At 41.2% G+C, this 26,635-nt stretch overlaps 4 protein-coding genes across 5 annotated transcripts; 1 reads left to right on the top strand and 3 right to left on the bottom strand.

Moving 5' to 3' along the window:
• Nucleotides 1-632: 632 nt before the first annotated feature.
• LOC121624115 (xin actin-binding repeat-containing protein 1) lies at nucleotides 633-6,546 on the top strand. Of its 2 annotated transcripts, XM_041961730.1 has the most exons (3): nucleotides 633-695; nucleotides 1,028-1,075; nucleotides 1,419-6,546. In XM_041961730.1, exons 1-3 carry the CDS (start codon nucleotides 633-635, stop codon nucleotides 6,210-6,212), a joined length of 4,905 nt encoding a protein of 1,634 aa, XP_041817664.1. In that variant the 3' UTR covers nucleotides 6,213-6,546. The 2 variants fall into 2 exon arrangements, 1 of the variants encoding a protein (XP_041817664.1); XR_006007857.1 differs by lacking the exon at nucleotides 633-695 and having other exon boundaries at nucleotides 1,027-1,075; nucleotides 1,455-1,587.
• A 4,207-nt stretch (nucleotides 6,547-10,753) lies between these two features.
• On the bottom strand, nucleotides 10,754-14,192 carry LOC121624203 (solute carrier family 22 member 13-like). The gene is made up of 9 exons (XM_041961842.1): nucleotides 13,818-14,192; nucleotides 13,218-13,321; nucleotides 12,605-12,759; nucleotides 12,143-12,314; nucleotides 11,901-12,021; nucleotides 11,714-11,808; nucleotides 11,297-11,511; nucleotides 11,094-11,202; nucleotides 10,754-10,952 (listed from the first exon to the last, which is right to left on the bottom strand). Exons 1-9 carry the CDS (start codon nucleotides 14,190-14,192, stop codon nucleotides 10,754-10,756), a joined length of 1,545 nt encoding a protein of 514 aa, XP_041817776.1.
• Nucleotides 14,193-15,313: 1,121 nt separating this feature from the next.
• LOC121624202 (solute carrier family 22 member 13-like) lies at nucleotides 15,314-19,100 on the bottom strand. The gene is made up of 9 exons (XM_041961840.1): nucleotides 18,726-19,100; nucleotides 18,473-18,576; nucleotides 17,924-18,078; nucleotides 17,597-17,768; nucleotides 17,347-17,467; nucleotides 17,156-17,250; nucleotides 16,858-17,072; nucleotides 16,629-16,737; nucleotides 15,314-15,512 (listed from the first exon to the last, which is right to left on the bottom strand). Exons 1-9 carry the CDS (start codon nucleotides 19,098-19,100, stop codon nucleotides 15,314-15,316), a joined length of 1,545 nt encoding a protein of 514 aa, XP_041817774.1.
• A 2,242-nt stretch (nucleotides 19,101-21,342) lies between these two features.
• LOC121624032 (solute carrier family 22 member 13-like) lies at nucleotides 21,343-25,483 on the bottom strand. Its single transcript, XM_041961625.1, has 10 exons — nucleotides 25,022-25,483; nucleotides 24,680-24,783; nucleotides 24,323-24,477; nucleotides 23,629-23,800; nucleotides 23,410-23,530; nucleotides 23,231-23,325; nucleotides 22,938-23,152; nucleotides 22,630-22,738; nucleotides 22,306-22,500; nucleotides 21,343-22,215 (listed from the first exon to the last, which is right to left on the bottom strand). Exons 1-10 carry the CDS (start codon nucleotides 25,394-25,396, stop codon nucleotides 22,149-22,151), a joined length of 1,608 nt encoding a protein of 535 aa, XP_041817559.1. The 5' UTR covers nucleotides 25,397-25,483; the 3' UTR covers nucleotides 21,343-22,148.
• Nucleotides 25,484-26,635: the final 1,152 nt, after the last annotated feature.

Here is a 26,635-nt window from a genome sequence, read left to right on the forward strand (position 1 = left end):
GTTTTGTCATGTGATCCAGATGCTAGTGGACTATTGATTTACTGTCTGTTCTTCTACAAACAAATTAAAAACATGCGTGTGTTTACTTTGGCTCTCCTATGCTTAGTCAACTGTAGCTGCAGTGACTTGCGTGTCCTTTTAGCACTCAGTATCTGTGTCAGTGGAGTCAGGTGTCCGTCCCTCTCCACCACAAGTGGTACATTTATAACTTGACCACATGGCAGCTGTTACCCAAATTTTCTAACTTTTAACATGCAGCTCAGTGACATGGATGGGAACGTAGAAGTCACCTGCATGTTACTAAAAAATATCATTAAATTGTCAGTCTTTCAGTCACATGGTGGTGTGACAGTAAACAATGCGGAGGCAAAATTTTACTATTTTTGTCTTTAATCCAAATCCCATGTGACGAATTTGATGCCATACTTGATACCACTGTCAACATGGATCACAGAGAGCTCTGATTAGGCCCTTTTTATAATTACTACACAGTATAACTTGCGTCATAATTCAAAACACTAAAGCTGCTTGTGTCTGATGTCTCTGCAGATGAAAAGAGGAGGTCAGTTGCAGATTTCAGAGACAGTTCCTTCACCCAACTCAAGGAGACATCGTGTGTCTCGGTCAAAGCTATGTCTGCTCTCTATCTGTCAAAGGTGGCACCTCAGGAATCAACACAGAGTCTTTTAAAACCGGTAAACATCTGTCTTCTCAGTATAATATGTGCTGTCTTCTTGCTAGTGCTGAATTTCTTTGATTGTTTTAGAAAAAAATCCAAAATGTAATTTTGTGACCTACAAGCTTCACTGTAGAGACAGAAGTAATAGACAAAACCACAAAAACTGAATCCAGATTGTAACAGTACAGTCCACCAATGCACGTACACTGTGGCAACATGCTTCACAAAGAAGACTGGCAGCTACACACTGCAGTTTATTACCCTTGGCAGTCTCCATTAAGGCATCATACAATATTGACATAATTTGGCAGATTAACTTGACCTGAAATGATTATTGTTTCTATCCAGGCACAAGATCAGCTATCTGAATCTGGGAAAGGAGCCAAACTAACCAAGGTAGGATATAGTTTCACAAGACATTTTGCGTGAAGGTGTGTATTGGATTTGCATTGTCACAATAACATACTATCATAGACCAGAATCAAATGCTTGTTTTTCCCTTAAAAGAAAAAAATGAAATGAATGGATGCTATCCACTCTGTGTTTTAATCTTACTTATAATTGTGGTTGCATTTGCGGTAGAATTTCCTGGTTGCTTTGGAGCTCCTCTAACCCACTGACACCTGGCATGTGGAAAGCAAATCAATTGGTTTGATGAAGGGAACATATCGCTCTTATTGCTGTAAGCACGTCTGCATGCTCTGGAGCATGACATTTACTGGATAGCTCACTTACAAAGGACTCAATGATGAGAACATTGCTTTGTTCTTCAAAGATGGCCGAAGATTCCCAACAGAGCAAAGATGACCTCCCTCCACTTCCTTCAACCAGACATCAGCCAGGAACGGAAGACTTCTCTGGGGCACATTTCCAACGGCCCAGGCCATCCCAGTTCTCCAAAGGAAATTTATACCAACAGCGGCAGAAATGTGAGCTGAGGAGACTTCTGAAGCACACTCACCCAGAGCTGAAGATGTTGGATGACGTTGTGGACGAGGAGCTTGCTGAGGTTTTGAGCTCAGATACTGGGGTGACAACTGGCGGAACTGGATACGAGGGAGAGGTCCTTTCAAGATGCTTGATATTTGAGAACTGTACCTTGGGTGACAAAGTATCTCCTTGCACCCCCAAGAGACAGATGGCAGAGGGAACAAGGGAAAGAGGTGATGTCAGTAAAACATCAGCTGTAACTGAGGAACAGGAAGAAAGCCCATGTAGTGAAAGTGTTAAAGAGATCTTGGAGGATGACAAAACGTTTGGCGCCAGTCTAGATCCTCACAATCTGTGTGAGGAGGATAAGATAAGAATAGATGTTCAGGCTACCAGAAGGATATTTGAGAGTCAGTCTGTGAAAACATCCAGACTAAATCCAGATCAGAAGTTCCAGGGGAAAGCTTCTATTTCTGGGGATGAGACAGGGGCGGTCCAAAAACAAAGACAGCAGGGTAGAGAAGAGAATCTACACATTGAAAACAAAAGCAATGCATGTACCAAAAGTCTTGATTTGACAGATCAGCTCCATAAACAAGGTCCATGTGTTCATATCATTGGTCAAAGCACTGACCACTCGTTTTCTGGCAGGGAAGAGGTCTCTACGGGTGAGACACTCTTTGAGGATGAGCATATAAGCCTTCCTGATGCAGAGAAACTAATCAAAACGAGTGCAGCTCTTTTTGAAAACAATCCATTTATCCAAACAAACATAGAAAGAGAGCATTCCTATGTGCATACTTCAAAATCCCAAAGCCCAGCAGGAGACAGTGGAGCAGCTCAGGACTACCCAATAGCCAATGTCAAGAACAGAGCCAATTTGTTTGAATCAATGCCGTTTGACAAAATTAAGCATCAGAACAAGGAAGAGGTTGAGACGATGGTGGAGAACATCAAGGAAACACTTAATTCCCTTTATCACGTTAATGCCATACATTCAGGCGGCTCAATCATTGAGGTGAATGAGACGATGATAGCTAAAAAGGCCAAATTCACACTGACATCAGAGAGTGGGCCAAAGATAAATTATGATGAGGTGGCTGAAGGTGGTGCACAAAACCTCATACTCCAGTTGCTACCACGCACAAACCTAAAGCGGGAGATCATTTACCTAAAGGAGGATAGCAAAGGCGGTATGGAGGCAACAGTGGTGAATGTACCTGTGCACCAGCATCACTTCCATACCAACCAAGACACAGAGTTTAAAACTGCCAATGTGGTTCAGGTTGTTGAGGATATTCTCAATCAAGATAACTCTCTGCGGAAAGGAGTGATAATCCAGGAGGATGTGGACAGATGTGCTGAAGTCACTGTTTACTCCCTCTTCAGTTATTTTGATGAGGAAGACGTGAAAAGTTACTATCCTACACAAGATGCAGTGTATGATGAACCAGAGCCAGAAAGAGTTGATGTGAGTAAAACAGACAATCAAGGACTAAGAAAAGGTGCTGTTGAATCAACCATAAGCTGCCTTCTAGAAACTTCTAAAGACCAACCCTGCCAGGGATCAATAAGGCCTGAAATCACAACGAAAGGCAATGTAAAACTGTTCAAGAGTTGTATTGAAACGGGAGATTTGGAGTACTTGAAAAGTCTTCAGGCTGAGGCAACAGTGCAAGAACAAGAGCCCCTCTACCAAAATGTGGCTGGACAAGGCATGGAGCTTCATCATGAACAGAGAGGTGATCAGGCAGAGGAGAATACTTCAGAATGGGTCCCAGTGGATATAAAGAGACTGAAAAACATTTTCTCTGGAGATCAAAGACCAACTCAACCAAAACAAAATCTATACCAAAATCTTGCCCAATCTACCACCATTTCTTGTGCAGTCAAAGGTCAAAATGTGACACTTCAAAAGAGCCAGTCCTCTACAGAAAGCAATGTTGGGGTATTCTCCCACAAGCAACTGAACAAAACCTTTAGCGAGAGTGGTGCCCACATGGAAAAGGAGGCTTGCCACTCTACAGTTGCACCACAGGGATCATACCTGTATCTCGAGACACAGGACGATGACAGGGTCCACCAGGCTGAATTAGTCGAGGTGGTGGATGACAATGATGAGATCTCTAACCTCCAAACTGCGATACATAGTCTCCAACAGGCCACAATCGAGGCTAAATCTTTGCATCCGTCATCACAAGAAAAAAAGCAGTTCCTTGTTCAAGAATCATCGAAGGAACCTGTTGTCTCAGTTACAGCAGGTAATGTCAAACAGTCAACAGAAGCAAAACTACCGCAAGAAACTGAGGACCAAAAAGAGGACCAATGCCTGAAGCCAAGTTGGGATGAAGTCCCATCGGCCAATTACATCACCTCAGAACATAAATCCGGCCGCCGACATGAGAATACAGAGACTTGTGATAAAGACATTAATTCTGAAAACGAACAAACTACTGACGTATGCAGCAAAAGCTCAGAAACAACAGCTGAACAGGCAGAGGATGAGGAAGCTGTTTTTCAGGGTAAACTTCAAGCAGCTCTGAATTCCCTGGAGAGATCCAACATTAATGTCAGTCGAGGTGATTTCAGAGCAGCTATGATATACAGAAACTCTTCCAAGCCTCACAAAGAAAGATCGCATGCAGTGTCTAGTCAAGAGACCACTGAGGAGGAGCTTTGCCCCATGACTGACCCTAAATCAACTCAAGCACCACTGAGACAAGAGGTCTCCAAAGAACAAGAGACCCCAGCCAATGCAGAACTCCCAAGCCAAAGTGAAACGTTAAATAAACCAGCCATCTCAAAGAAAAGCAAAAGGCCTGTTGGTCAAAAACCAGCCATCCCGCCTAAACCTGAGCATTTGAAAGTGAAACAAAGAGATATTCAATCAGTCAAGGATGAACATGAGCAAGATCTGTACAGGAATAACAGTAATACAAACTCAGGACCTGATTTAGTGAATACTCAAGGAAATGAGCTTTTTAATGAAGCTATGCCAATGTCTCAGGAAATTGAAGTGAGACATCAAGTCCAAGGTTCAGTTGTTACCTTGGAAAGTGATTCCACAGATCAGAATACCAATAATCAACACCAGGAGATAACCGTCACAGCAGAAGAGAAAAAAACCCAGGATTTCCCAATCAAAGAGAATATGAATGAAAAGGATGAAAGCCATGTAGATTTTCACGAAGCATGCAAGAAATTTGGAGGAAAAAAGGTGTTTCCAGTTAAGAATGCTCCTGTAAAGCCAAAAAGAGTCAAAATTGCCCAGCCTGACAACAAAAACCCAAAACACATGTCTGGAGATAATAATTCCTCTACTCTTGATCATGTGGTTGAGGAACCACAACTAACTCTTACTGGCCCACCACACAATAACCCAAACACTGACAGCACAGACAGAAACGAAAAAGAGATGAAACAAGAAAGCAAAGTTGAGATGAGGGAAAAGAAAGGACGAACGGAGACAGAGTACGAACGCCGACAGCGTCTGTCAGTTCACATGGATGAGATCATGAGAGGGAACATAACGGCAGCCATGGAAATTTTTGACAACTTGCGAAAGCAGGAGGAGCTGCAGAGCATTCTCAGTCGAGTTGAAGAGATTGAAAAGGACACGAGCGAGGTTGACGTAAGGTCTCTGAGGGGAGTATTTGAGAACGTCCCCGACTGGGTTGTCAGCTCTGAAAAAAAGAAACAAAAAAAAGTAAATGTACAAAACAAAGAAGAGAGGATGCCATTAACGAGAGACGCGGAAAGCAAGTCGTCAATGGCACATGTTTTTGGAGATCTTGAGCGAGCCAGTGAGGAAATCATGAATCTAAAAGAACAGACTTTAGCCAGACTCATGGACATAGAGGAAGCCATAAAGAAGGCTCTTTATTCTGTCTCTACTTTGAAATCTGACTCAGATATTGCTGGTTTATCATGCCTGTTCAAAGAATCATTAGGGACAGCGCAAGGATCCCCATCCTCTGGTAACATTAGCAAAATTAGCATCGGCTCAAGCAGAACAAAATCACTGCAGACGCAGGGAAGCCCCACAGCACAGGCAAACACAGCTTGGCCAGATACCAAGAGAGCTAGCACTGAAGAAGCCTCTGCAAAGCAACGAGCAAGTCCTCCATCTTCACCTGCCTTCATTTCCATCCAGTCAGCTGTTAAAAAGAAAGATAAAACAGAGGCGCTTCCACCAGAGACCACAATCTGCCCGACATGTCACCACAGTCCAAAGACGGGGGAGAAGTTCCGCACGACAAAAACTCTGACATGCAACAGCCCTGCTCAAAACAGAAGAGGGGACCCCAGAAAAGGAGGTCAAAAACAATCCTCTTACAGCCCCCTTACCCCTAAACGAGAGCTCAGTGTGCTCGAGGTGCATAGTGACCGTGAGGTAAACAGCATTATGGGCACCAAAACGGTCACAGAGAACTATGAGAGGACTGATAGCCTTGGAAACCGGTTTTACTCTTCCAAAACCTCCACTGTTGTCGCTGCTCAGCCAGAAACGACAACATCCACGAGTCAAGCAGCGGTCAGTCCGGCTACGTATCAGGTCACCAAGTACCCAGAAGTTCGGCTACCAATCAATCGGAAACCCTAAATAATTCACAGACAGGTGCAGTTTGTGACAGAGTAGCTAAGTGTTGGACGTGTTTTACATTTTTCGAATTATAAAGTTATGTACATAATTTGATTTGCTTGGTTATGAATTATGTTGTTCATTACTGCTTGTTTATTTATAAGAGGTTATCATTAGTTTAAGATCTTATTGATGTTTGAGGATTTATTTTTAGCTTGCAGTCTCTATACTGTTGAATTTGCATTTGAAATGAAATATACATTATTGGTTTTCATTGATGCTTTTGTGTTTGTTGTTATTAATCCTTATTATTGTCGAAATCTTTCAGTTTCAACCAGCCCGTCGAGAGATGTGTTCAGCCTGTTTGAAGCCAGTTTATCCAATGGAAAAAATTACTGCAGACAAATACATTTTTCACAAAACTTGCTTCTGTTGTAAACAGTGCAAGAAAAAACTGAGGTGAGATATTAAAATATGCCACAGAAAATCACCAGAAACACTGATCAATGAGTCCCATTTATTGTTTTTTCTGTGCCAAAAACAGTTACTTTGATAACTTTAATAAACTCATTGACTTCCAAATGCAATCACGTTAAAATCATATAAGATACCTTAAATTAATACAAATGTGCATAAACTAATTTAATCCAAATTTTCTGAGTTTTTAAATCTAACACGTCCTTTTACCATAAAATGATTACTTTTCACACATTCTCAATGGTGCATCTCTTGTATTAATCCCCTATCCAGGTAGGATATGACAGATGTCTTTGCCTGTTTCATATGACACAAGTATTATAACACTTAATTGTCTATGAAAATACAACCTAATAGAATGTCACAATAATATAGATAAATAAGGGGACATTTTTCTGCCTCCATTAAAGCCTCAGCACAACTGTGAGCTGTTTTTTATGGTTTAGACAGGACACTTTTGCAGTTGGTTAACTTTTCTAGACCCACTGTAACTGGAGGGAAGAAACTTACTAGCCTAGCAACATTAAGGCTACAAACAACCCATAATGCAGCCCTCTTAAAGTCACAGGCTCTCTCTTTTGGCTCTGTCCTGGCTGCATTCACAGGGAACATCTACTGTTGTACAATATAATACATCCCAAATTTTTCAAACTTAGCTGCAAGAAACCCAATCGTATTTTCAGGCTAATTATTACAATAACCTTAACGTTTGCCAAATCCATCCAAAATCTTTCACTGATTGATTGAATGATTATATGTAATGGAGGCCATTCTTTTTACATTTACTTTTTGAAAAAGTAAAACAGTCCAAGTTTTTTACTTATTTACAGCTCATTTACATAATGTTCATTTTAGAGCACTGGTTCCCAAACTGTGGTTCCACATGGCCACAGGGACAAATGTCAAAAGTTGAATAGATCCTTTTCACAGCAGACATTTTGATGCTCAAAATTGCTGAACCGCACTGCAAAATTGCAGTTGCAGGAGCAGCATTAATATGATTTTGTTCCACCTGTGCACAACCCGCTATGATTTTAAAAAATACCCTTCCTTCCTCTAACCAAAGGCAGTTCATTTCAACTGTAACTGACAAATTGTGCTTATTTGTAGCATGTACAACTACGCACCTTTATATGGGGAATTCTACTGTATATTTCACTACAAACAACTGTTCAGAAGAAAAGGGAATTATGATGAGGGCTTTGGACATGCTCAACATAAGAACCGATGGCTTCCAAGGAAAACTGCTGACATGGTGTCCAATTAGTCTGAGGCTTAAATAATCAGCGTCAATGTGAGTACTAGCAGGCAAGACTTATCTTTGTTATCATATTCACGATAATTCATCAGCTTTGCTTCCCTGCATTAAAAATGTGTTCTGTCTCTGTCCCCAGCTGATCTGATGGTGACTGTGATAACACACACACAAAAAAAAACTTCTTGAAGATGTGTTTGAGGCTCCATGCAATAACCAACTGCTGTCCCAAATCTAACTTTGTATTCATATAGTGATTGGTAATGAATTGTGTTGATGCATAACCCATGGTGTACTGTAACTGCAGCAACTGTTCAATCATTGTAAGAAACTGCAGCATAATATGTTGACAGGTGCAGACACATGTAATAATTTTTTTTAATTATTGAGCAAGTTAACTTAAATGACCTATTGTTTTCTTTTTGGTCTCAATTAATACAACAAATTGCCATAAACATGTTTGTATAACCAAAAACACACATCATTTTGTTGCAAATATTCTGGGTAGAAGTGGATTTATGCAGAAAAATCCCACCATTGACTATTCAATTGAGAATAAATGAAATTAAATAATGGTTAAATGCAAAGGCAGAATGCACTAGGATGGTTATGTCTGTACAAATAAAGAGGCTCAGTCTCTTGGCTCCTACTGTGCAGCACTACCGAACTGTTCACATCAATGATACTTCAAGTCTTTGACAGTGCATGTCCTACCTGAATGCTCATGAGCTTCATTCCACCAGTTACATTTCTGCCCACCATTCATATGAAGGAACAGGGAGCTAAAGGGAAAGTTTTGTCATTTAATTTGATTTACTACTTACATATGTTCAGTTTTTTTTGTGCCCTGCAAGTATGCATTTTATTAATTATAAATGTTAATCATACTATGCATTCTCATTTGGCACATATGTCCAAATCTAAGTCCCAAGTGCTAATTAACCATACCAGCACCATTGTGGAGCATGTGGTGAGCTTCCATTATCTGGATGCCAGGGTACAAATAAGTAAATTATCTAATTCCTGAGATGTATGGCCAGGCCAAAAGCATCCTAAAATACACATTTCACTGTATCAGATATAACAGTGAAATGTAATGGGTTTTCTTTTGTAGCTGCTAATAGCTTATCTACTGTACATTGAAATACATGTTGGAATATGAACATTTGAAGTAATTTGACTTTAAAGCAACATTATGCAACCAGCTTACCTTAAAATAACAGCTTCGAAATAATTTTGATGGTACACAGACATGTAATCTGGAGAATGGTGCCTCTCATTCCTACTCTGCGTCTGTTTTTGCACTATGTTGCATGTTGAAAACGAAGCAAAAGTCCAAACACACAGGAAACACTCTCAGGAAGGCACAGGTGAAAACAATCAGACAATTACACAGATGAAAAGACACAGGAAGTAAAGTAAAGAATGGCACATGAGGTAAACTTTCAACATAAAACAGGAAAGAACAATAAGGAAGATGGGGCAATGGATCTGATGAATGTACTGTTTATCAGTCCAAATGAGACAAGAATTATGTTTGAACAGACAGCTGAGTGTTGGGGGGACTGGACCTCACTGATTACTGCACAAAAGCACAACTTTATAACTTTTTTTCACAAATTTTGGCAAAAGTGGCTAATATTTTATGGAGATACCAGTTGATTTATGGAATTTTCTGATGGAGAGATAGCTTTACTTGTTGCTAAAGTAACGGCTGTCCGCCATTAGGTAGTTAGATTAGTGAGCCATGCAGCTACTGGTCCTATTAGCTAACTCTGCCATACTGGGAGCTATTGGCACTGGGGGAGTGTTGGTGATTACACCCCTACACAGAAGCTGTAGACCACTGAAGGTTTTCAGGCCCAGGTGTCGGACACAGTGATGAATGCCGTCAGGGAGCTGGCCGGCGGTAAGAAATGAGTTAATAGTATGGCTAGCTGCACAGCTAACTGAGCTAACTAGCTAACGGCAGTGACAGTTACCCTCAGCTAGCGATTAATAGCAACAAGTAAAGCTATCCATACATCAGGAGAGCTGAGGCAGAGCTGTTGGAGGACATCAGAGGGAAAACCAGAAAATATTTTCTCACTAAAATATGATCCAGATAAGTCCAGCCTGTAAATCACCTTGGTATGACGGTGCATAATGTTGCTTTTAACAATATTTTTTAACAACCTTCCTGGTGTATGATACACTGCAACAAAACAAAAGCTAATGTAAAATGTAATAAACAATGCAATTTAGCATTAAAAAGTTGTTTTTTTAGGTGTTTTGTGCCTTTATTGGACAGCTAACAAGAAGGTGGGGCTTCAAGGGATGCAAGAAAGGTCCCTGACAGGACCCAAGACCTGGACAGTGCAGTTCATGAACCCCCAGACCATCCCTTTTACTTTGTGCTTCAGTAAAGTGACTATACTATGCCACCATTTTAATTGTTGCATGCCACCTGACAAAAACTATTTTATCATAAATAAAATAAATCAAGAAAAAGGCTATATATATATCTCTGATTATGTCAAATACAAGTTTTACCCTGTTCATTTAATAGCACTTGTTCAAAATGGACTCCCTGTAGGCTCATTTTCTGGTTTTCTGAAATTAGGAGAGACAGATTATTTTATGGAAGTACATTGTTTACCTGAAAGTCATTGATGCTGCCTGAGGAGGAGCACCGAGCCTGAAATGTGCCAGACTGAATGCCACCGATCCACACCTTCTTACCGAGTGCCTGTATTTGTACACACACTTACAAAGAATTATGTATTTTTATCTCTCTGCATTTTCCTTATTTTTTCTCTTCATCCTGAAAATCATATTACATTTAAGTAACTCACTTGAGTTCGGTGTGATCTTGAAGTTCATTGTTGCGGGTTTCAGGTAGTAATAAGCAGAGACCGCCAGCAGCAATGGGCATGATGCCATATATCAGCATGGGAATGGTGTGGTGGTAGACCACCAGGAGCCTGATCAGTGGAGCGAGGATGCCCGCCACGCGAGCACACATGGAGTTGAAGCCTACACCGTTCTGCCTGTAGGAATGGAAATCTGACTTATTGGGAATCTCATGCTGATTGTTAGTCTTTAAAATGCTCTTCTTTCACCCTTATTAACTATAAAAGCAGAGTTTCTCTATATGTCATCATTCACCAAGGGTACAAAATAAACATTACCTTAAAATGGTAGGGTATAGCTCTGCAGTATAAACATAGGCTGTGCTGAAAGAGGCTGCAGCAGAATATTTCCCCAGTACGGCTATGACTGTGACCACCACAGGAAGGTCTGATGAGTAAGCAATATGTCAGATAAACAACTGCATATTGAAACCCCAAGGACAAATATTAAAAGAAATGAAAAGCATGTTCAACACGCATACCTTTTGGGATGGCAAGGACCACGAGGCAAGCCGCACCCCCAAAGAGCAGAAAGCCTGCTTGACTTATTCTCCTCCCAAAGAACTGAACAAAAGCCAAACTGCTGAGTTGTGCAGGAATTTCAACCACCCCAAAGATGAACTGCGTGAGGTAGATGCTCAGGCCGAAACTGCCAACATTCAGGCTCAGTCCATAATATAAAAGACTTGTTGAAAACCTGGTATGTTGAGGAGATAGTAGTGTCAGTTTGATATCAGAGTGGACTGATACACACTTCAACAGCAATGCAGCAATGTGAGAAGTTTAACCTGGAGTTATTCCAGCTGGTGTCAGCTGCTCTTGACAAATAACAAATATTCACTGACAGAGAAACAAAACAGCATGAATGATCTTAATTAAACAAGCAAAGAAACACAAACCAGTTAAATCCCATTATGAGCGTACGTTTTCTCAAATACGAAATCCGGAAGACGTCCAGTATGCTTACTTTTCTGCAGGTGACCTCCATCTCTAGCTGAGCAGTAGAAAAGCAACTTTTAGAGAATAATGCAAGTGAGACGATTTGATTTTCTGTGGAAGAATCTGAATGTATTTAATGTTGCTCACCTTGTCCAGCTGATCATCTGTGACCACCCTTCCATTCACCCTGGCCGCCCTCCGAAGTACTGTTTGTGCCTCCTCCTTCCTGCCCTGGGTCAGAAGCCAGCGAGCTGATTCTGGGAGGAACCTGGTTGAAATGCAGTTCCAAAATCAGAGTGTATGAGTCAGATGTCACATTTATCACATCTCTGGAAATGCTTTAAGACAGTAGCATTTGTTGATGCATGGTGGCTCTGGAGGCTGCTGACCAGTAGAGAGCTCCCACAATGAGGAGAAGAGGGCTGAAGAGCACCAGCTGCAGAATCCTCCAGTTGGGGATCAAATAGGCAACCCCAGGCAACACCATCAGTCCAACAGGGACGAAAAGCAGGATCACCATTGTACAAAAAGCAGACTTGGAGGAATCAGTCCACTCCACCGCTGTATGACAGATGTGGATTGCATAAACAAAGTCACCTATTACGGTATATAGTTCAGTGCTGCCCATTCCTATAGACTAACTCACCAGCTGATTTGTATGTTTTTAGGCCACAATTACTGTCGTGGCAGAGCTGATCTACAGTTTAAAAAGACATGTTTTGGGTGATCACATTGATCCAATTATTAACTTTGGCATAGACACAGCAGCCTGCCAATATTCCTTTTTTTTGGCACTTCTTCTACTTCATGCAATCTGAGAGACTTAAATCACAAATGAACAGTGAACCTACCCATCACAGATGTGTTCATCATAATGACTCCTCCTGAACCCCCACAGAGAAATTTTAAGACCATGTAAACATAGATGTTTGGTGAGAAAGTGGCACCCACACCAAACAATAGCAGGAGGAAGAGGGAGAGCAGGACTGCAAAGCGTCGCCCAAACCTAAAGACGAGAGAAAAAAACAATTGTGGATGCAAATCTGCACATATGCATAGGAAAAGACACGGGAAAAGATTTTGGTATCAGAAGCGCTCTGGTTTGCGTTTGCAGTCCGTGTAGTATTGACCAATCACGTTTGAGTGGGCTTTGATTGTATGTAGGTAAAAAAAATAAATAAATTTAAAAAAAAGAGCAAAAGAGTCTGAAATGCAATCTGCAAACCCATCGGCTATCTGATGACGATCTAGCTTTTTAGTTTGAAAGTTAATTTCATAATCGGACTTTCTGGAAACAATAACGGGTGCATGGAAGCGGAAGTCTTGGTCCCAGTATCTGTTATCCGGATATCCACCAAAAGCTCTGAAACACTGACCTTGCACTGACTTCCATCTTGTTGAACGTGAAACTTTAAAGTTTAAGGTAAATTTTGTTTGAGGAGCCCTTGTGTTATTTGTCCTTACCTGTCAGAAATTGCCCCGAACACCAGCGCTCCAACCAGAAAACCTGCCATGTAGATGGACTGTGATGCCTCAGTGAAGCCACTCTTGTCACAAACCAGATCAAACTGAAAAGAGAAAAGGATGGTGAAAGAAAGAGAAAGGGAAAGAACCAGTCAAAGGAAGAATGGGAGCAAGGAATAAAGGCTCAGTGCGCCTGAGGGACTGTGATGGAAGTCGACCCACATGGGTTTTTGAATGGTCAATGCCGATAGTTAGAGAGTTATAAAATGAAAAGTAAAGTTTTAGTGCCGCAGACAGCAGCATCTCCTTGTTTCTGAGAGAGAACGAAACTTTCTCAACTTCCATAATAAATAAGTTATGTTAGTGCATGCAGTAGCACCCATAGCATCTCTTTGTTTTTCACTTACCGAACATTAATGTCTTATTCTAAAAATGTGCATTGTCTCCAGTGTGTCTGCAGACATTTATTGTTTAATTGGCTTTACGAGCGCAGACATCGACTGATGCCGATGATCTCAAAATGCCAGACATTGGCCAGATTAATTGGGACCCTGAGGGTCGAAACTAAATTTAGCAACCCCGCGGCAGTTTCTTCCTTACCTCTGTCAAAATGCTGGAACCTCCTCTGGGTACCTCATAGTCCCATCCAGCTACGCATCCACTTGTATCGTTAAGCCCATATGCTTCAATGGTTTCCAAATCCAAATCCACAGGTCTGAACATTTTACAACTTTCATACTTCCCATCCTTGTTCACCGGGAGGGTGAGATTTCTTTGATCATCAGCTGTCAGATTGGGCCCACGCTCCAAGATCCAGTCAGTGTTGCAGTGATGTGGAAAGCTCATGCCTATAAACACCTGGCTAATCACGTCAAAAGCAGCAAACATGCTGGGGATGCATAATGCAACCAGTAACTGTTTTTGAAACCAACCAAACTCCCCGACCTCCTTCAGGATCTGCCCGAAGTTGCTCATATTGACGTGTGGCTGAATATTCAGTGCTTCCTCGTCAAAGTGCGGTGTGAAGTGTGGATGAGCCCAGCTCTAAGTCTCATACATCAGGCACCATAAATGAATATATCTGATCTTGCTCATTAATCTTTAACCCACTGCAACCCTATAGTGTGATATGACACTCACAGTTTGTTTGGCTTTGTTTTCTTGTTGAGAACAACGGCATTACATTTTAAGCTTTCAGCAGAGGTTGTAAAACCTTCAACAAAGGGATAAAATAATGAAATAACACAGACAGGGACAGTAACTCAAAGTCACACTTTATTTATACAGCACTTTTAACACAATTCCATTAATATACGCTTCATAGTGCAGAGAGAAGAGAGAAATTAAAGAATGAATACAAATCACATGTTTGTATGTACAAGCGGTAAACAAACCCCTTTATATATACAGCTTCAAACGAACAGCAGCAAACATGAAGGCAGGTGTGCCCTTTTGGACTTGGTGTCCTGACTGTCTGCCAGGTGCTGAACCCTCCTCTGTTCAAGGACCAAGCGGACTTTGCATTGAGCTGCTGTGTCCGTCTCTGATATAGATGTGCGTAAATACTGTGTATTATATGTTGGGAACAGAACCCAAATTTTTGTGATGTATTGAACAGAACTGTTTGTGTGAACGAACCAATTTCTAATAAACTTCCAGCTATAAAATGCACAAAAAACTGAAAGGCATCATGATTTTAAAATGAAATAAAATAAATTCAATAATGTTTGACCCTTAATTCCTGTCAGTTTGGTCACAGCTTTCATACTAAGGAATAAATAAGGAAGAAAAGAAACTATGAACATCTGATTATGATTTCTGTCCAAATTACAGTTTGTGCTCTTCAGTAATTTGCTCCGCACTGTGTTTGTGATGCGCAGGTTCATTGACTGGTTTTCTGAAATCAAAAACAGAAAGAAGCATTTCAATATAGAATTATTTACACTTATTACAACCAAAATCAACATTGATTCCATATAATAATAGTAAAAACAATAATAACAACAACAACAACAACAATACTAATAATAATTATAATAGTAAGTAGTAAAAGTAAAACATATTCTTTATTTTCAAATATAGAATTTATACTCCACTTACTTGACTTCAGTGGTGTCTTGAAGGTCAGCATTGAGGGTTTCAGGCAGTAGCAAGGTGAAACCACCAGCAGCAATGGGTATGATGCCATATATCAGCATGGGGATGGTGTAGTGGTAAACCTCCAGCAGCCTGATTAGTGGAGCGAGGATGCCCCCCACACGAGCACACATGGAGTTTATACCCATGCCACTGTGCCTGCAAGAATGCACAATTGACACATCAGGAATCACACTCAGGTTGAAATTAGTTAGGTAATGATTTAGATTACATCGTATAGTAGTGTGTAAAGATACTTGTTAGGTACCTAGTATATGAGAACAGAGGGAGACGACATGAGAAACGGAGAATAAGGCAACAAAAGTTGTGTTAAAACTACACTTAGATATTATAAGTGCTGGATATCTATTTAATCATCACAGAGCTATATAATTATTTTTTTGCTGTGTAAGAAGTAAATTGGGAAATCGGGAGTACTTATTGTTATCAACATTGTCTACAGTGTTCACCCCTTTTTTCACCTTAATTATGGTGTACTTACTTACTTCCTTATGGTATGCGGGCTGTAAAATAAAGTGGTCTAACCCTGTTTTCACTATATGATAATACATTTTATTTATGTAGCACAATTGCACAAAACTGCTTAACATTTGGGATGCTGTGTAAAACATAAATGCAAGCTGAAACTCTGCCATGCAAAGAGGAAACAGTATATAAACCAGATCCAGAAACGCCACCGCCTTCTCTGGTCCCTAGCTCATTTAAGATGGACTGAGACGAAGTGGAAAACTGTCCTGTGGTCTGACGGGTCAACATTTGAGATTCTTTTTGATTGAGATTATGGACACCTGTGTCCTCTGGGCTGAGGAGGAGAGCCGCTGAAATCGTACATCAAGCAAGAAAAATATTTCACTTTCTAAATGACAGCAGTTGGTCTGCGTGGTTCCCAAACACTGACAGAGTGTTGTTGAAAGAAGAGGTGAATATAGATAAAAAAATAAAATGTAGTGCAGTTACTCGGTATGCAGGCTGTAAAACAAAGTGGCCTGTTGTTTACTGTAATAATTGTTTGGTTACACAGGATTCCTGCTTTAAAGTAAAGCAGTCTCTTGTTTGCCCTACTTTCAACGTAGTTACCAGTAAATATTGGATTTTCAGGCTTTAACATGCAGCATTGCTTGTTGCGGTATCATGACACAGTGCAGTCTATCACCACAAAAAATACAGCTGAATGGAAAACACATTATGTCAAACTGAATATTCAAATGGATCAGTGTTAAGAAGATTTAATGCAACCATCATGAGCAACATCACCTTAAAACGGTCGGGTATAATTCTGCAGCGTAAACGTAGGCTGTGCTGAAAGCGGCAGTAGAGGCAAACTTTCCCAGTACGGCTATGGTCGTTTTCACCTCTGGAAGATCTGAAGGGGCAATAACATATCTGAGAACATGAACTGTAGCAGTCACATGAACACTCAAAAAAAAACTGACATCTTCATGACAAATGTTTTCAGATGGTAAAAAGAAGGTTTTGAAAGTACCATTTGGGACAGCAAGGACCGCGAGGCAAGCAGCACCCCCAAAGAACAGGAAGCCTGCTTCACATATTTTCCTTCCGAAGAGCTGAGTTAGAGCCAAACCACACAGGTTTGCAGGAACTTCGACTAGACCAAAGATGAACTGTGTGAGGTAGATGTTCAGGCCAAAACTGCCAACGTTCAGGCTCAGTCCATAATATAGAAGACTTACTGCAAACCTGGTATCAGAGTTGGAGAGATGCGTTCAGTTTATTGGGAATATTGGGACAAAAAGGCTTTTCATCAATTAAAGAAGACACACCAGTCATAGGCCATTATGAAGGTACGTTTTCTCAAATACGGTATCTGGAAGATGTCCAGCATGTTTCTTCTTTCAGGTCTACTCTCCATATGGAGCTAAACAAATAAAAAAAAAGGCATTGTTTTAGAAAAATGGCTTCATAGACAGGTTTACTATATTTTTGTAGTCAAAGTGCATTTGATGCGGCTCACCTTGTCCATCTGATCATCTGTGACCATCCTTCTGTTCACCCTGGCCGCCTTCTGAAGCTCCTTTTTTGCCTCCTCTTTCCTGTCATGGGTCACGAGCCAGCGGGCTGATTCTGGGAGGAACCTATCAAAACACAGGTGCAAAATCAGGAAGTAGGATTTACATGTTACCTTTAACAGCTCGCTTGTAATGTTTTCTGCAACATGTACTTGATGAGCTTGTCAAAGCGTTACGGTCAGATAGACTGCTGACCAGTAGTTTAGTCCCAAAACGAGGAGAAGAGGGCAGAAGAGCACCAGCTGCAGGATCCTCCAGTTGGGGATTAAATATGCAACACCAGACAACACCATCAGTCCGACAGAAAAGAATAGCACAATGGCCCCTGTGCAAAAAGCAGCCTTAGAGGAATCCGTCCACTCCACCGCTGTATGACAGATGAGAATTGCACATAGGTTATTTTATTTATAGTCTATTACCTGCATGATTTTCTGATGGCATATGTTTTTTTTTATTTTATTCACAGCTGTGTCTAAGGCTTGCTTTGGTCAGTCTACTACAAACAAACAGTATACTTTATACCCATCACAGATGCATTCATCACAATGACAATACTTGAAGTCCCGCTGAAAAATTTGAGAACCATGTAAACATAGACGTTGGGTGAGAAAGCAGTGGCCACCCCGAACAGCGTCACAAGAGAGAGTGAAAGCAGGATCGCAAAGCGTCGACCAAACCTGCAAAGAGAGGAGAAAGAGCTCGTTCCAATTCTTTAAAGGGGCAAAATAAGTTAGATCACAGCTTAAGCATTCAGTCTATGTTTTTATACCTGCTCATTGCAAGAACATTATTGTGATTATTAGATACTGATAATAACAATGATTATAATCACAGAAACTCATAACAAGGGAGTGGATATATGAGGTTCATATCAACCCATTGTCATTCCCACTTCATCGAATACCAGCATGCTTTCACACCCCTCTGCATCTCATATGCAAGATAAGCAAGGTACCGTTTAGGCACCTTGCTCTGAGCATCTAATATTGGAACAGATGTGTTTACATCAGAGAAGCCTGTTGCGTCTGTATGAGACACCAAAAGGTGTGACAAAACATCTCCTGTTCATACCTGTCAGAAATTGCCCCGTACGATAGCGCTCCAATCAAACAACCTGTCATGAAGATGGACTGTGATGCCTCAATCAAGCCACTGCCGTCACAAACCAGATTAAACTGAAAACAGGAATGAAGGCGAAAGGAAGGAAGGAGAAATAAATTAATCGAAGACAGAACTGAAAGCAGACATCCCAATACACAGGGCTGAGGGACCCTGACTGGCCTGCAAACCTCAGGCAATTTAATTAAGATATCCATTGGTTTACCTCTGTCAAAATGCTGGAACCTCCTCTGGGTACCTCATAGTCCCATCCAGCTATGCATCCAATTGTATCGTTAAGCCCATATGCTTCAGTGGTTTCCAAATCCAAATCCACAGGTCTGAACATTTTACAACTTTCATACTTCCCATCCTTGTTCACCGGGAGGGTGAGATTTCTTTGTTCCTCACCCGTCAGGTTGGGCCCACGCTCCAAGATCCAGTCAGTGTTGCAGTGATGTGGAAAGCTCATGCCTATAAACACCTGGCCAATCACGTCAAAAGCAGAAAACATGCAGGGGATGCATAACGCAACCAGTAACTGTTTTTGAAACCAACCAAACTCCCCGACCTCCTTCAGGATCTGCCCGAAGTTGCTCATATTGACGTGTGGCTGAATATTCAGTGCTTCCTCGTCAAAGTGCGGTGTGAAGTGTGGATGAGCCCAGCTCTAAGTCTCATACATCAGGCACCATAAATGAATATATCTGATCTTGCCAATTAATTTTTAAGCCATGACAATCCAAGCGCGTAATATGACTCTCACAGTTTATTTATTTATTCCTGTTGGGAACAACAGGGCCATTTTTAAGCGTCAAGCAGTTATAAAACTGTCAACAAAACAATAAAATGGGCAATAATACAAAGAGTGGTAATTAGGTCTCATAGCATTTGCCTTCATTTTTTATTGGGGAATAAAATATTGTCATCTTTCTATTGCAATCACAATTATAAAGTTGGCGATAGGTGAACCAATAAAATGAGCAGGAACACAGATAATGACCATATCTCCGCTATAACACGGTTCACACAAAGTGCTCGTGTGGAAGGACCAGAAAAAGGATTTTATATCATTTTACATTTAATGATGACCTGAAACAAACAGTTTTAAGTATATTTGACTCTTAAATTTATACCAGTGTTCTGGACAACATTGGTTTCCTGCTTTTGAATGATGCAACAGAGTCGAGAGTGCAGAAAACCAGCTCTTCTGTGCAGTAGCAGAGCAGGTGACCTCAGCATTTGGAGCCTGTCTGACTCTACGTGTAGTGGAGGGGTGAAGGATGCAGAGATTAACTGAGGACAGAGCTGTTGTTTCAGTAGTTATGGTCCTGTGGTCAGAGTGACATCTTTTATCACATTGTTGTACAACAGGGCACAACCATTAACTTGGTTTGGGACATGCTGACGCTGAGTTAATAACCTGGCTAGATTAAGAGGAACCCTCGGCATGCTTGAGATGGACACCAGGTGAAGAATCCCACACCTACAACTGATGTATCTACCAACCACGGGTCCAACAATAGATCCAGCTTGAATGACTGACAGTCCAGTGGCCTCTCAGCCTACCACACTGACATTTAAGAAAAGTTACATTTAGTCATGGCCCCAGTGTGCATGGGACGGGATAAATCTCACCTTTGTGTGGCCTTTCAAACTCTTTCGTGGATCATCTGTTGTTAAGGACACTGACTGTTTCTAAGCTACAGCCTCAGGCATAGCCCACATGTACACGGATATGTTTTAAAACAGATCGTTTCACCCTCTGCTGAAAAGAAAAGAAACACTTGTTGACATGACCTTCAATTTACAAGATATGCGCGTCACTATTTGCTAAAATACGGAGCTGAGTTAGTGTGATATCATCAGAATCATCTTAAGATGCTGTGGCATCACGAGGGGTTGTGTAGCAGTGCCTAAGCCCCGGACAGGCTTAGGAACTGGAGGGAAGGAAGGAAAAGGGGGCAGAGGGATGGCGAGCACAGGGATGTGAGGAGCTGGGCAAACAGACTTTGTCGAGACCACATACATTCAGAAAAGTGCTTTAATGTTAAAGAAGTGTTCAGGTGGAAGAGACACCTTTAAATTGGAAAAAATGGCATTTTTTACCTTTTCTTCTGCAGGATCTTTTTTTTTTTTTATTGCAGAAATTAGCGGAGCTACCTGTCTGTAACCTGCATACTGAAGAATAACTCTTCATCTTCTGTTGAGCCTTCTAGTTTTGCCTGTTTTTTCAGTTGTATTCCACTACCCCACCCTCGTGACCTCTAATAACAATACAATGTGCACACATGAAAGGAATTTGACTCCAGTTTTTCCGTTGCTCTCAAAGCACAATACTGAGGCGACCAACCCCTGCACTTTCTCGCGACCCATTTTATTTAGACATTAAATACATATCACATATATTTTGCAAAAGGGGTCATTGAAACAGGGCATTTACAAATACAAACGTCAGCTGGAAACAGAGCTGAAGAACTTATGGAATTAAAATCAATTAGCAAGTGCAGTTAGCACATAGTTAAAAGCAAGTGCCAGCAACCAGATACCAGCATTGCTCCAGTGCGGTACCAACATCATGCCGTCAGAACACTCAACCAGAGCAGGAAAATGTAGATCATGAGATAAACACAATATATCTAAGTAAGAATAATATTTCGATTTAATTAAATCCACTGAGTAAATTCAAATAAATTAACTGATTAAGATATTTCATTATGACTCAATTACATGGTACTTGTATGTAGAATTTAATTATGTTTTATTAATACTTTTTACTAATTTAGACATTTCTCTTTTTGATATATACTCAATATTTTTGTTTAGGTTTTAATTATTGCCCTTTTGTATTTTAATTAAATCTACTCATATTAAATGGTTAACTCCAAAGGGTCTCATTTAATTAAAATTTACTCAATTACAAATCTGATTATATTTAATTAATAATATTGCGTGCAATCTGTTGCCTCAATTTTATTGAGTATATATGGTACATCTTTCTTTACAGTGTAGTTGTTTTCAGTCCAGTTAAATCAGCGTGCACAGAGCAGTGATAGCACAGATTTCACAGAGGCAATAAAAAGTAATGAGTGTTAATAATGATCAGAGCAGCTGATTACATTTTCCAGCACAAGATGCAAGAGAACAGAGTTTCAAACGACATCAGTCTGTGTTTTGTTGTTGATTTTTAAACCCCACTACAGGAGTATCACGCACACTCATGCATTGCGTTACCTTTGCCCATTTACACATCCGGCAGATATGGATCAACGCTAGCATTCATTCAGAGTTGTATTTCTGGCTGCATGATGCATACTAATCCACCAGTTCTCTAGAGAAATATCTTGGTCTTTTTGCTGCTAAGTGTTCCTCCATGCTCACCCCCTAGTTGCTGATTTTATCTGAGCCAATGACATTTACATCTGCGCAATTTCAATTTTTAAACTTACTCATGCTGTGAATACATATACACATAAAACGACATAAGAAAAAACAAGTGCAAAGTAAATATATAATTTAATATTTTGTATACAAATCCAAGTTATCAAACAGTCCATTACTGTAGCATTGTTTAAAAGTGCAACATGATTCAGTTGAAACAGCATTTAGGAACCCACTTCTCAGTTGAGAAGAAGAAAGTCCATATAAGTTACATTCTTGTGCTCTTTTCTGAATTAGTGAAGGGTCCCGTCACAGCAGTCGTGTCCACAGGTTTTCTGAAATTAAAAACAACAAGACACTCATGAAGAGGTGAGTTTCTTGTAAGCAAAGTGAGCCCTCTGTGGCGAAAGCGTTCATCAACTCACGTGGGTTCGGCGTGTTCCTGGAGTTCAGCATTGAGGGTTTCTGGTAGTAGTAAGCAGAAACCGGCAGCACCAACAGGGATGATGCCATATATCAGCATGGGGATGGTGTGATGGTAGACGTCCAGGAGCCTGATGAGTGGAGCGAGCATGCCCGCCACACGAGCGCACATGGAGTTTAGACCTACGCCATTCTGCCTGCCAGTGCAGACAGTGGACTTATAAGCAACCACAAAGCATGCAATTACAACAAACATGGCATTTTCTGCCAATATTGAGTTAAATAACAGATTTTAGATTTTACCAAAGGGACATTACCTACCTTACCTTAGAGTGGTGGGATATAGTTCTGCAGTATAAACATAGACTATGGAAAAGCTGGCAGTGGCAGCAAATTTTCCAATTATAGCTATGACTGTTGCCACGACAGGAAGGTCTGATGGACAAATAACAAACACATTTGTGACAAATTGCATTACATGTGTTAGGTTAGAATATATCTTTGGATGTAGCAAATGATAATGCTCATACATTTCTTAAAATGTGATGTTTTCATCAATATGGGATTCGTCCTAGTTCTCAGGGCTCAAGGATATGTTCAGCTAAGATTACAATAGACTGTGGCTATCCAGTACCTTCTGGAATTGCAAGAATCAAAAGACAAGCACAACCCCCAAACAACAGGAGCCCTGCTTGGCAAATTTTCCTCCCAAAGTGCTGGATAAGAAACAAACTGCCCAGGCGTGCAGGGATTTCTACTAGACCGAAGATGAACTGCGTGAGGTAGATATCCAGACCGAAGTGTCCAACATTCAGGCTCAGCCCGTAATACATCAGACTCGTTCCAAACCTGGGAACAGAATGGAGGAGGTGTCTACAGTGCGGCCGCAGAGATATGGCTTAGGATGTGGTTGTGGTTGATGCTCACCAGACGTAGCTCATTATGAGAGCACGCTTCTTCAGATATGATATCCTGATGATGTCCAACATGCTTCCTCTTTTGGATGGAACCTCCACCTCCAGCTAAACAACGCAGGTGTCATTTTTTAGTTATTGTGTATTAATTCAAGAGCTTTATTGAGTTTGATGGGTTCTGATGCACTTTACCTTTTCTAGCAGATCTTCTGGGACCTCCCTCCCGTTCACCTTAGCTGCCCTCTGGATCTCCTTTATGGCCACCTCCTTCCTGCCCTGGGAGAGGAGCCAGCGAGCTGACTCTGGAAGAATCCTAATTAGAGATATAGGTCCATGATGAGCTATAATGTTGTTGTATTTCTATTAGCATCTAAAACATTAAATTCTAGTCTCGCCTGAGAGGCTGCTTACCAGTAGAAGATTCCCAGCATGAGGAGAAGAGGGCTGAAGAGCACCAGCTGCAGGACCCTCCAGTTGCGGATGAGATAGGCAACGCCAGACAACACCATCAGTCCAAGAGGGAAGAAAGAGTGGCAGACAATGGTGCAGAGAGCAAACTTGGAGGAATCACTCCACTCTCCGCCTTCAAAGCAGAAGGAAATGGCATCATTTTTCAAAGTTAGTGTGTGTGACTTAATACGAACTAAATTCAGTTAAATGTATGTATGCTTCTGTAATGCACAAGCAGGATCAGTTCAATGTATGCAACACACAACAATGCAACACACAGCAGTGTAACCCAAGGCACACTCCGGTTTGAATGTACATTGGTTTTAATTTAGGAGACGCGGGCATGTGAGTAAATAATCAAATTTATTATATCACCATATCCTCTGCATGAGATCACAGTTCATCCCTGCAAGTCAGCTGTTATTCTATTGGCAATGCAACCACTGATATGAGCTTCTTTTTAAAAAAAATCTGTGATTAGCTGCTGTTTGTAACAGTAATGCTCTTGACATGGCATTATAGCAAAAGAGGCAGAATCAGAATCTGCTTTATTGGCCAAATATGTAAAAAAAAATAAAAATTAAAAAAATTAAAATAAACAATAGACAGCATGATGAGGCAATAAACAATATATACAAAAGAGATGTAGACCTACCTATCACAAATGCATTAGCCAAAATGCCTGAAACGGAAATGCCACCCAAAAATCTGATGACAATGTAAAAATAGATGTTGGGTGAGAAACCAGCACCGACACCGAACAGCAGCATGAGAAGGAGGGAAAGCAGGACGACAAAGCGTCGGCCAAACCTGCAAAGAGAAGAACTGTTACGCTGACGCATGATATCTGAAAGGAAGATGTGTGAGACTTTTTAGATCTTTTTAGCAGATATCATATCACGTGTTGGAATTTGCCATTAAATCCAACTCTACAGATACTTGTTGCTGTACGAGTAAAAAGCACCCAGTGTAGACTCATGGACGTGGAGTAAAGGTGTGAGTGAATGTGAACCTGTCCGCCATCTGCCCCATCATCAGAGCTCCAGCCAGGAGACCGGCCATGTAGATGGACTGCGACGCTTCGATCAAGCTGCTTCTCTCACACACCAGGTTGAACTGATACCAGGGAGGATGATGATGAAAGAGGGAGAAAATCAAACACCAAACCAAGCTCTGTTTTTCTCAGATAATACTTCTTTTTTTTCATATAATTCTAAAAACTGAAAATTGAAGCTGGTTAAAAAGAAAAAGGGAGGGGGACAAGTGTTCTACTGCTAAGGTTTAAGGCTAAAGTTCTTCACATTTCTCGTGGCCACCGTAGGGAAGGTGAGGTGGGGTGTGTTCAGTCAGTTACCTCTGTAAAAATGCTGGAGGCGCCTTTGGGTGCCTCAAAATCGGATCCGTTAATGCATCCAATTGTATCGTTAAGCCCATATGCTTCAATTGTCTCCAAATCCAAATCCACAGGTGTGAACATTTCACAACTTTCATACTTCCCATCCTTGTTCACCGGGAGGGTGAGGTTTCTTTGTTCCTCACCCGTCAGATTGGGCCCACGCTCCAAGATCCAGTCAGTGTTGCAGCGATGCGGGTAGCTCATGCCTGTGAACAACTGGCCAATCACGTCAAAAGCAGTAAACAGGCTGGGGATGCATAACGCAGCCACTAAACGTTTCTGAAACAAACCGAACTCCCCGACCTCCTTCAGGATCTGCCCGAAGTTGCTCATACTGGTATCTGAATGTGCTCAGAGTGCAACGTGGGACAGAGAAAAGTCAGGGTTAAGGCAGCATTAAGCCACAGTCAGTTAACTTAACTCTCCTCCTGCAAGTTAATGTTTAAGCTGACACTGACGGTGCAGAGGTGGCTGCAGCCAAGTCGCTAACAAACAGACTTACCTAAGTATTAAAACGTGACATGTTAGGATGCCTCAGGCTGAAGTTCAACTCAGATGTGAACATTCAGACTTAAACATTACGTGTGAGCACAGGAGGGAGGAAGGGCTCTAGAAGCTTTAGAGCACAGCACTGCGTGGAGCCACGTCTCATGGTCAGACGGCTTCCTGTGGACAGTTAAGTGCAACAGTTTAGATAACTACGGTGGGTTTTCTCAAGCAAAGTCTGCGCTTCCACAAAGAGCATCCTGTGTGTGGTTTTCTTTCAACTTTTCTCCGTATGTCAAAGCTACATAGTTAAATGTGATGCATGAGAATAAATATCTGGAGGACCTGAGCAAAGCCAGAAGGTTGATACACCACACAGCTGAAAAACAAACTCAATTCAACTTTCCATCAAGTTATGTTGTCTCAGAGTTCAACCGTCCACACCCAATCAGGATTAAGAATGAGAAAGTCTGCAGGCACCTACTTCAACTTCAGGGGAAGGAGCCATCAGCCCCCCGACTTAACGCCCCTGGCCCACATTGGTTTCAAGCCATTGATCAATGTACTCCAGGTTTAATCATTCCTGTCTATTCTAAGACATCAGCAATGACTACTGGACCGTCATGGGTCAGAATGTCAACATGCCGACGGCCACATGACTGGTGTTTATTCTTGTGAGTGGCACAAAAAGACTACAACTAGTATTTTGTTGGATAACCCTGGGTTGTAAAATGATAATTAAGTGTACCCTGAACCTTTACAACACACTGATGTTCAAACAAAGAGAAGCAGTTGAGGTGCAACACAGGAGTTGTATGGTTTTTGAAGCTTGATCCATACGAGGGACTAACAGGATATCTGAACATCTGCTTAACTGTTCAACTATTTTTAAGAATTCTGTTTCTTGAATGTCCCCCAGCTTAATGAGAGTGCTATACTGAATGGCTGGACTGCCTCTTTAATGTCTAGAAAGCAGAAAATAACTCTCTCTGGGTTAAAGGGTTGTAAAAGGACAACTGTGGTCATATCTAAAGACAGCGTGGGCAATAAACCTATAGGCAGTGAGACGTAAAAATAGGAAGAGAG

Source organism: Chelmon rostratus, chromosome 20, assembly GCF_017976325.1.
Source record: "Chelmon rostratus isolate fCheRos1 chromosome 20, fCheRos1.pri, whole genome shotgun sequence".
In the NCBI taxonomy this organism is placed as follows: domain Eukaryota; kingdom Metazoa; phylum Chordata; class Actinopteri; order Chaetodontiformes; family Chaetodontidae; genus Chelmon; species Chelmon rostratus.

Coding starts and splice junctions, on each gene's coding strand:
- LOC121624115 (XM_041961730.1), top strand. CDS start 633: ATGTCTGCTCTCTATCTGTCAAAGGTGGCACCTCAGGAATCAACACAG. Junction 696..1,027: donor CACAGAGTCTTTTAAAACCG/GTAAACATCTGT, acceptor GTTTCTATCCAG/GCACAAGATCAGCTATCTGA. Junction 1,076..1,418: donor AAGGAGCCAAACTAACCAAG/GTAGGATATAGT, acceptor TCACTTACAAAG/GACTCAATGATGAGAACATT.
- LOC121624203 (XM_041961842.1), bottom strand. CDS start 14,192: ATGAGCAACTTCGGGCAGATCCTGAAGGAGGTCGGGGAGTTTGGTTGG. Junction 12,022..12,142: donor ATTGTGGGAGCTCTCTACTG/GTCAGCAGCCTC, acceptor CATTTCAACCAG/GTTCCTCCCAGAATCAGCTC. Junction 11,203..11,296: donor GGTCCTTGCCATCCCAAAAG/GTATGCGTGTTG, acceptor CTTACTCATCAG/ACCTTCCTGTGGTGGTCACA.
- LOC121624202 (XM_041961840.1), bottom strand. CDS start 19,100: ATGAGCAACTTCGGGCAGATCCTGAAGGAGGTCGGGGAGTTTGGTTGG. Junction 18,577..18,725: donor GTTCCAGCATTTTGACAGAG/GTAAACCAATGG, acceptor TCCTGTTTTCAG/TTTAATCTGGTTTGTGACGG. Junction 15,513..16,628: donor TTATACCCGACCGTTTTAAG/GTGATGTTGCTC, acceptor GCATTCTTGCAG/GCACAGTGGCATGGGTATAA.
- LOC121624032 (XM_041961625.1), bottom strand. CDS start 25,396: ATGAGCAACTTCGGGCAGATCCTGAAGGAGGTCGGGGAGTTCGGTTTG. Junction 24,478..24,679: donor ATGGGGCAGATGGCGGACAG/GTTCACATTCAC, acceptor TTCTCTTTGCAG/GTTTGGCCGACGCTTTGTCG. Junction 22,501..22,629: donor CTATATCCCACCACTCTAAG/GTAAGGTAGGTA, acceptor CTGCACTGGCAG/GCAGAATGGCGTAGGTCTAA.